Source organism: Mchenga conophoros, linkage group LG20, assembly GCF_057382185.1.
Source record: "Mchenga conophoros isolate Kocher_MC1m ecotype Shallow Benthic linkage group LG20, M_conophoros_male_GT1.1, whole genome shotgun sequence".
In the NCBI taxonomy this organism is placed as follows: Eukaryota; Metazoa; Chordata; class Actinopteri; order Cichliformes; family Cichlidae; genus Mchenga; species Mchenga conophoros.
The window spans coordinates 4,265,254-4,275,446 of NC_140545.1; the positions used below are offsets into that span (position 1 = coordinate 4,265,254).

The window sequence follows — 10,193 nt, forward strand, 5'->3', positions numbered from 1 at the left end:
GTGAGAGGGATTTTGCCAGATTGAGCATCGAGGGGGATTTTGGTAAACTAAGCATAAGGAGAAAGAATCAGAGAAATCCTGGATGAAGTGATTTTTCCGATTTGCAATTTTTTGGATGCTCCCGTGCATATCAGATGGACCTGATGTGACCTGCAGCGGGCCTGTCATGATAGTCAAAATAAGAACCCCAAGTCCATGTGGATCTTGTGCCAGTGAGGCACTAAGACCCAGTGGAGGGGAGGGAAGGCGGGTGCCCCCCCCCCCCCGCTGCCTGCCTGTCTGCGCTACACGAATCTGCAGTTTCTTTGGTCGCATGCTGGCGATAGCACGTGTGTGTGTGTGTGCAAGAGTGTGGGGAGAGTGTGTGAGTGTGAGAGACAGAGCCCCTGCACTCTTTTTTTTCCCTTCCATCTCAACCTTCTGCTTCTGCTCTGTCTCTCCACCTCCAATCTTGCTGCACGAGATCTAAGAGGACGGAGGTGTGCGTTGTGTTTTTGAAGGGAAGAGGAGGGGGAGTGGGGGTGGTCAGGATGATGACGAGATGAAAGGGGCCAGGTGAGGAGGAGAGCAGGAGTGCCCCTTTCCTCTTTCCCCCTTCTCCTTCTCTCTCTCTCTTGCTCTCGCTTCCTCTCTCTCTCTCTCTCTGTGACGTGGTGTGTGTGCGTGTTTGCTGTGTGTGCTTGAGAGAGAGAGTGAAACAGGTCGGCTATGCTTCAGCAGACTGGACTGTGAACCTGCACAGGAGGAAGCAGCCCTTTCCAGATTGAGGTATGTCACTGAATTGTCATCACACGCATTTCCACAATACCTGCGCCACGTGGGGAGATTTGTGATTGAGTGAAAGACGGGATGCTGAAGGCGGTAGAAACTGACTCAAGGGGCAGCGTATTCTCTCATCAAATCACACATTACGTTAACGTATCCACATTAAAGGACAAGGACGTGTGAGAATAGATATTCTCGTCTCATTTAAAACCCTGTTTTTCGCTTGCATGTTGCTGCTGAGAAGTGAAAGTGCTTTGTAATGAAAAAGGACACTTGAACAACAGGCTTGTTTTCTGCTCACAGTAAACACAGTGTCATGTGCATATGATAGGGTCATATGGTTTTCAGTCAGCAGTTAGAGAGATTTCGCACAACCTTAGGCTGAAGCTTTGTATGAATTTTGTGCAGCTCTTAAAGCAACATAAACTGGGCAAGTGTGAGTTGAACGTCGCACAACAGCTTGTGCTGGTTTAGAGTCCTCGAATCTTTCTCCAGTTTTTGCCAGTAAAACTTTCATAAAGATTAAAGATCCTTTGAGAGTTTATTCCACTTCACTTTGGAGAGTTACACTGATGATAAATGTTTCCATAAAGCAATCAGGGCTGATTAGACTAAGACTCTCCAGAAGAATGCTCCACGCTTGTCTCTGCATCACAGATGAGCTGCTTTTTAAAAAAAAATTCAGCTGAAGGTGACTCTTTCCCTTTGACCGATTCAGCAAAGGCCACCTACTTATGCTTCTGTGTCTGACTGGTGGCTGTTGTGCTCGATGTGCATACGTGGGCAGGAAAAGAAGAGGTGCTTTGCAGGGATGTCACACTTGTGAAATGGAAAACTTGCACCTGCAGCTGTGCAGCATATGGAAATGTACCGAAGGCTTTGTGCTCGTTCCACGGCTTTTATAGCGCGTGGGGTTGAGCGCAGGTGAGGTTGCGACAGTAAACAGTGCAGGATCTACTCCAGTAGCAAACACTAATACGGACAGCTGAAGGTGCTCTTCTTTACTTCACATCCCTTTTAGGCAATTTTAAAATGCATACTTTTTCACTCAGAAACACATTTAATACATTACTGTTAAAATACAGCGTAGATAATTAAGAAACTGTTCAGAAGTCCTATCAGAACTTTTTTATAAAAAGAAAGTAAAACAAACACTTTGTTTTACATGTCAGGATTGCACTTGATGATCTTTTCGACCCAGCGGTGATCTGTGAGTTTTGCAGATTATTTTCTATTTCAGTTTAGATCTTCTGTCAGTTAAGGAGGGCATACGGTTTACTCTGTGCTTTGAGCCTCTCCCTGGGGTTTCAGCTGCCCTGAAAAGACACATCTGATGATTCAAAAACTCAAATATGTAGTAAATGGTGACTTATGGTTATATGCTAGGCTACAAGCAGGACTGGATCAAATCTGATAGGTTTACATTTAAGTAGAAGAGCTAAAATTAATCAACTTGAAATTAGAAAAGTTACAGAGCAAAAAAAAAAAGGGAAAAAGTGATTTTTTTAGGATATTAAAATCAAATGATCAAATTCTATAACTACTGCCTTTTAATCTATAATTTTGCAATTTTGTAATCACTTATCAACTGCACACGTTTTATCCACTGAAAGTCAAGAGAGGATGCTTCAAAAAATCTTCTGTGTTATACAAAAGAAAATAAATCAAATGTAATATTTGTTGTGGCCACCAGTTAAAACAGCAGTTCTCCTCAGTATATTTAAATCTGGCCCTTTGTTTAGGGTTAATTTTACATTTACATTGCACATTACATTGACCAATCAGATGCCTCAGTGATATCATTGCATGATTTTTCGTTTGTATAGAATATTATTTACCTTTTAAATTAGTCTCAGACAACTAGTTTTACCTTTTTTCATTCATTGTGGCAAGATGAGTCTCAAATGTTTATCTTCAGCAATACCTGACTGAGCTGGACTTTCTATTTTGTTTCAGATCTTTTGTGGTGTTGTTAGAAAGAGGACGTCTTCCTTAAGAGTTCTGTTACGCCCGTGTTTGATCATCTGCTGAGCTTTGGGCCAAGGTCTATGGAAGTGAGGACCTGTAGGGTTCAAGCTGCCATGACAGAAACCACTGCCTGAGCTTCTCAGCGATACTCTACGAAAGGGGAGGATGGGTGATGGGCCCGTGAAATTCAGCGGACTGTCTCCTCTTTATCCCATCCTCTCATGGAGCGTCCTGTCACACCAAGCCCCTCCTGGAACACTTCTTTCTCCCTGTTTCCACCCTCACTGCAGCCAAACATCTCTAATGTCACCTCACCCACGACGAGCATCCCAGGTGGGATAGATTTGAATCGCTCCTTGGCACTGTGTGCTATGCTCATTATGAACATGCTTGCAGTGGTGGGCAACTTGGCTGTGATCATTGTCATCACCAAAACGCCGCAGCTGCGTAAGTTTGCCTTCGTGTTCCACCTCTGTCTGGTGGATCTGGTGGCAGCGCTGGTGTTGATGCCTCTGGGGATGCTGTCAGATCAAATCCTGGTGGACGAAGCGCTGTGTCGGAGCTACCTCTGCTTGAGTGTATGTCTAGTGAGCGCTGTCATCCTCACCATATGTGCGATCAATGTGGAGCGCTATTACTACATTGTCCACCCCATGCGTCACGAGGTAAAGATGACAGTGGGGGTGGTGGTGATGGTACTAATAGGAATCTGGATTAAAGCTGTTGTCATGTCAGTACTTCCACTCCTGGGCCGGCTGCTCCAGGGAAACCAGGGTCTGGGGGCTTCTTCCCTCCTCGTTCCCACTCAGAGACACTGCTCCCTCCACTGGACAGGTGGCGGGATCACACGCCTGGTCTTCATGGTTTTCTTTACAGTCATCTATTTTCTGTGCCCTATGCTGATCATACTGGTGGTCTACTGCAACATGTTTAAGGTGGCACGAGTAGCAGCCATGCAGCACGGCCCCCTCCCCACTTGGATGGACACTCCAAGACAACGATCCGAGTCTGTGAGCAGCCATTCAACCATGGCGGCCAGCCTCGGAGGAACTGGTTCCCGCACCACCCCTCAAAGGACCTTCAGTGGGGGGAAGGCTGCAGTGGTTCTGGTGGCGGTGGGAGGCCAGTTCTTCTGCTGCTGGCTGCCATATTTTTCGTTCCACCTTTACTCGGCTGTAGTGTCTACCTCCCCTGCTTCATTAGCCCAGCTGGAGGATGTGGTGACATGGATTGGCTACTTCTGCTTCACATCCAACCCCTTCTTCTACGGTTGCCTGAACCGTCAGATCCGCGAGGAGCTGAGCCGCCACTTGGCTTGCCTTTTCAAGCGCGCTGGGCCCAGAGAAGGAGAGCAGCTGCCCAGCCGAGAGGCCTCTATTGAGGAAAACTTTTTGCAGTTCCTTCAGGGCACTGGATGCAATCTGGAGCCCTGCAACTCTCACAGCAGAGCCAGCCTAGAGTTGCCAGAGACTGAGGATCTTCAGGAATCAGCTGTTCAGCAGCACATGCCAGCTGACTTCCACATCCCAGGGCAGATCCTTGAGGAAACCTCAGAGTTCATACAGCAGCAACAGCTGAACAATGAGCTCCATGTATCAGAGAACTGCTTCAAAACTGTACCAGAGCTGTAGCCGACTCATGTACGCACTCTTCTGCCATACAATAAGCCAATAAATATATTTAGTTTTCTTCATATTTTTTACAATTTGTTGAATTAATACATCTCTAGCTGATGCTACAAAGTGCTTTAAAGCAAAGTGAACTGTAAACACGGTATCTTCTTGGAAGAATTTAAGTTATGTAGCTTTTTTAGTGAAAGACAGACTTCAATATATCTTGTGCTTCATTTTACTTTTAGCCCAACAGTCAGATGCACTGTAGCATCACATGCTTTAAGAGCCATACGGTGTGAGGCCGCTTCTGTGTCACATCAGTGGACAAACACCGAGCCCTTGTTGTGCTTATCATAGTCCAGTGAAGTGACAAATGTCACATAAACATAAGAAGTGTGGAAACTTTGTCAAAGCAATGTTCATAGTTGTCAGTGTTTTTATTACGCACTGTTAGAGCCATTCAAAAGAACTTTTCGCAGAGTGTTTAGTTTTGATATGCATTCATTTAAATGTGGATTCCCCGCTGAATATGCAAAGACAATGCACCATACAAAGTTCATCATATCAGCCCCTCTGCCCTGCCATCTGCATTTTCGCCCTCCTGGTTATTGTTTAAAATGAATTCACCAAGAGATGAAAATTTTCTCTCATCATTGTGTATTCAGAGCAATCAGTTCAAGGTTTTACTGCTGGGTCTTTAAACCAAACAGATACTTTATAACCGATTTAACCAACAAACACTTTCATCATTAAAAGACAGAGCACCGCCCCAGGCACTCGTACGTGCACCAACAAAGTGTTTGCAGAACAGCCAGTTTGTTTAAGTAAAAGATTCTTAGTTCCTGTAGCTGTCACTGCCAGTTTGTTAAGTGAGTAAAGAATCTGTTTTTATCATGTATTTATTCCACTTGCACATCTCATTACACCAAGGAATTAATGCAAAAATGTTCCTCCATATAGAGTTTAAAATATTCATCGCGCTGAACAGGGATCATTTCACAGCTGTTACTGCTGCTGGTATTTATAATAAACAGGCTGACAGAGTATTTTTAACCATTTTCCAGGAACGTTATTATCGTGTTTATCTGTTCTTAGTCTTGTGATTATCACCTCCTCACCAAAATCATCTCACATTGGCAGACTCGTGATTGCAACCCCTCCTCCTCCTCCCCAGCCCCCCCACTCAAAGAATTGCTTTAATTGTTTCGATAGAGGTGGCGTTAAGGATTTAGGCTGTAAAGAAGGAAAAACAAAAAACTGACTACAGCATTAAAACAGCTGAAATACGGCTCGGGATGAACAGATTCGCACACCAGTACTAATTACCCTGTAATGTCTGCACTGTTTACAGGTAAACATAAGGAGCTGTGTGAGTGCTCTCGTGTTTGTGCAATAAACAACCAGGGCTTGTTGTGGCTACATAGAGCACAGAGGTGTGGCAATGCTTACACATGGAAAGCTTTGCCTTTGGCCTCATTCAAACGGCAGATGGAAGACATTGGCGATACTTTTTCTGATCTCAGGTGGAATACAAACTGTTTGCACAAGTCACACGAGAAGTGACAAACGTTCCAAAGACAAATTACAAGGCACAAGTCTCTTGCTAAACACTTTCTTTCTTTCTTTTTCTTTTTTAAATACTTCCTATCTATTGCTGCCTTCATCCATTCTGGACTGCCTCATACCGGACGGACGGCAATGATCACAAGACACTAAACACAAGGCGCGCAGGAGAAGGTTCATAGCTTGCTGGGAGTCAGAACAAAAAAAGGTCTCTTTGTCAGGGAAAGGCATAATGTTCTTTAACTATCTTGCGATATGACTGTGCTGCATGTTGTTTTTCAGGCAGGGTTGCCCCATCAGCTTCTCTTAAAAAGAGCTTTAACGTGAAGCCCTACCTTAAACTTAGCAGCGACGAGCGAGTGACATACAATCACTGGCATGATGCTCAGATTTCTTCTGTGTTTATTTATTTTTTAATAATTTATTAACAGCTGATAGACTGCTAAAACCTTCCAAATGCAAAACTATTACACAATTTATTTATTTTAAAAAAATAATTTAAAACTGACTCGATTTATTTCACTTGCACTGCTGAACGGGGGTTTAATCTCTTTGGATTGTCTCTGTTTTTTTTCTGTGGAGTATTACTTTATTATTTTTATGATACAATGCTGTAATAACTTCAGTGATATTTCCCACAGTCTGGGGTCATTACAAAACCCCTTATACCGAGAGAACATCAATCCAACGCTCAATCATCTGGTTTCCATTACTCTAGCGGCAAAATCGCCCAGACCAATCTCATTAAATGCTTTAAGCTGTCTTTCTGTGACCATCTGTTGATTGCGAGGACAGAGAAATAACCTGGTCTGAAGGTGAACTGCAGATAATATTCTTACCTTTGGGAGAATTCTGGACATCATTAAACAGAGTTTTGTTTGTACTGTAAATCATCAGTACAGTGGTGATGTTTTCCATGTTCCTCTGTGTTTCTCTTTTTCGCACTTCAGCTGCAAAGGCAGCTCCTATTCTTAATTCTTAAGATTTTGTTTGTCTCCATGTTAAGATTTTGCTGTGTACCTCCCTCCCTCAACTGAAATCATTAAAGATGCAGCAAGAAGATTAACTTGAGTGTTGCTGGTTGAATTTGTAGTTGTAGACATATTTTTTTTTCCAGATCAATAACTGCATCAATCGCATGAGCAACCCCATCAATCATCTCCTTTCTCTCGTGCCCTCTAGGTACCTCCTGCTCTTTACCTCTGCGTGTGTCCTTGCACACACGTGTGTGTGCGTGTGTCCTTGCACACACGTGTATGTGTGTGTGTGATGTAGGTAGGGGGTGAAATGAAACAGTAGGACAGGATGAAAGAGGAGTGACATTTTGAGTAAGGTGGGATGCTGCTATCCCTCAACAAAACACTGCCCCCATGCTGGACTTTTATCACAAATGTAGCAAAACCTGCGAGCTAGTAAGACAACACAGCCATATTGCATCATACACACAACAGACCTCATTCTCCTCATGTCATTTACCAAACACACTCTCTCAATTTGGCATCTATTTACGCTGCAGCATCCCTCTGACATGTCAGTACTGCAGCAGCTGACCTGTACAGCTGACCCCTCCACCACCCCAACATCCACCTGCAGGATTTAGGAGGTCACAGTTAGATCCACTATTTGCTCTAGAAAGACAGAGTTGTTTGCAGCTTCACCTCTGTACACCACTGCAGTGGTGCAGAATTTCAGCTTAAAATCAGTGGATTTTACAAAGACCTTGCATGAGCTGTTGAGGAATTGCAGCCATTCTTATGCTAAGTCCCACATTTTCAGAGGCTCAAATTTAACCGGACAGTTGACTGACAGGTACTTTCATGCCCAGATGAAGGCTGTTCCCTTGTTATTTCATGCCAAATGGAGCAGGCATAACATCTGAAGTTGATTCAAAGTGTTTACTTTGTTTTATTTTTATAGCTGTCACTTTAATGTTAATTATGAGACCTAAAGAGTGAAGGAAATCATCATTAGGCTGAAAACCCCCCAGAACACCATCAGAGAGACAGCAAAAACCTACAATGTGATGCATTGTTAAAAAGATTGAATTCACTGATCAGCATAGCAACACTAAATAGCCTGAAAGACCACAGAAGATAGCTAAAGTGCATTAGGCCAAAATTCTTTTCATTGTTTAAGAAAAATAGCTTCTCAATTTCTAACCATGTCAAGACGACACTCGCGGAGGTTGGGGTATCATTGTCAAGGTCTACAATCAAGAAATGCCTTCATGAATGTAAATGCAGAGGGTTTACAATCAAGGTCTACACTGAAGACCAGAAAAACCAGGTGAGACTAGAAGACATCTAAAAGCACTCACACTCTCTGCTCAGATACATCCAAACGCCACAAAACTGATCAGACAGCGCTTCACGGTGCAAATGGATAATGTACCCAAAACAAACTGCAAAAGCAACTGAAGAGTTTTTCAAGGCAAAGAAATGGGATATTCTTCCATGGCCGAGTGAGTCACCTGATCTCTGATGGGGATTGTGTATAAAATGTCTGTAATTCCTGATAAGTTAATGCAAAGCTTTTGTTAAAAACCTTGAATTAAAGCTGAAAAATCTGCTCTTCAGTCTTAATGGTTTGATCTATAATCCACCGTCATTGTCTCTTTGTCCAACAAATTAAGGACCCAACTGTATTTAACTTATACTTTCCATTATCACGTGTAACAATTTTTGGGTGGAATGATAGTTTAAAAAGTCTAGAGGCCAGCACAAACTATATTCTGCTGCTGTGATGAAATCATTTAATTTGTGAACTTTCTGACTGAACTTGGGGTTCTGCATTGACAGCCTTATCATTAAATGCACAAATTTCACAAATAATGTGAATACGAATAAGAATAGATAAGAATAAGAATAATTTATTCTAACAAGGGGTAAAGACTAAGTCATTGCAGCAGCCCATGCAAAACATGCATGGTTACTCAAGTTATAATTATTTTTATTATTTTTAAAAAATATATATATACACATATTAAACTAAAACTAAAGCCACTACTATGTTTTAGTAATGTTTAATTGCTTTGTGTATGGACTATACAACACCGTAGCTCGTAAGGTAGCAGGGGACTTAGTTCCCCTCTTTGTTTATTGTTATCGTAAGTTTATATGTTAATAGGCCACATGCAGCACTAGTTACTGTAAGCTAATTTCTTTTTCATATGCAAATACATATCAGCATATCCCCTTTCTGTATTCACCAGATACATCAAAACACAGAGGACACAAGCATCATCTGAGGCTCCACCACAGCTTTCTGATTATTTTAATTTTCATACACTCTCGTGTGCTGCACCCCATTGGACAGAGAGACTCATAGCTTTAATGTCGAGCAGCAGCGGGAGCCTCCTGCAGTGCACAGAAACAGTTCAAACAGCCTGACCTTTCGATAGGCTACAACACGCCCAGTGAAAGTGCCCAGGGACTGATGCCAACATCAAGTCAATGTGACATGATGGCAGCATCCCACACCTGCACCCAGTGGCCCACCGTCAGTGGGTGTAGTAACGAATTGCCTCTTATAAACCAAACATTTAAACCGAGGCCTACGAGCCTCTAAGCTCTGACAAACAGGCTCACAGCTACTAAAAAACAAAGTGTAGGTCAAACAAGAGCTCACACGAATTTCTCACTTACTTCCCAATCCTGACTTCCCTGAAATCAGCTGTTGCCCTGGTAACCTGTGCTGATGACAGTGGTGTGAAGTTTGTTTGGCAGCAGGAGCTGGGGAAAAAACGATATTTTATAAAAGGTTATTGCATCATTTATAAAAAACAAAACAAAACAACCAAACATTAAATTGTCCCTCTTAAAATACATGTCACATATAAAAGTATTCTTAGAATGGCACCTATGTTTTTTTTAATAGTCTTTTAAAAAGATGGTAGATATAAAATTCAAATTATCTTTGGTTGCATTAGGACACGACAAAGAAAGAAAAAGGTTAGTCCACTGACATAAGTGTAATTCTTTTAAATTACTGATACCAGTAAATATTATCTGCTTCCAGATGTTCAAATGTAGTGAACTTTTTAACTGCTGAGATTTCACAACAAAAGGGTCAATAAGCTAATCCAGATGGAGATAAAAATGACCAGGATTGTCACATCAATCCAACAAACATAAAACACTGGATACATCTCTGTCACTCATTTCACGTATTTAACGTGTAAAATCTTAATTCTAAACATTAGCTTAACTCTGCTAATACTGCTGCATTTAACCGTTCCGATAATAAACGCGCACGAACCTCCAGGCTCATTGAAAGGTGTGCCCC

At 42.4% G+C, this 10,193-nt stretch overlaps 1 protein-coding gene across 2 annotated transcripts; it reads left to right on the plus strand.

The window, feature by feature from the left end:
- Positions 1-670: 670 nt before the first annotated feature.
- gpr61 (G protein-coupled receptor 61) lies at positions 671-6,949 on the plus strand. 2 transcript variants are annotated; one of them, XM_085259384.1, is made up of 3 exons: positions 671-768; positions 2,722-4,373; positions 5,698-6,949. In XM_085259384.1, exon 2 carries the CDS (start codon positions 2,955-2,957, stop codon positions 4,362-4,364), a length of 1,410 nt encoding a protein of 469 aa, XP_085115510.1. In that variant the 5' UTR covers positions 671-768; positions 2,722-2,954; the 3' UTR covers positions 4,365-4,373; positions 5,698-6,949. The 2 variants fall into 2 exon arrangements, with proteins under 2 accessions (XP_085115510.1, XP_085115509.1); XM_085259383.1 differs by having other exon boundaries at positions 2,722-6,949.
- Positions 6,950-10,193: the final 3,244 nt, after the last annotated feature.

Coding starts and splice junctions, on each gene's coding strand:
- gpr61 (XM_085259383.1), top strand. CDS start 2,955: ATGGAGCGTCCTGTCACACCAAGCCCCTCCTGGAACACTTCTTTCTCC.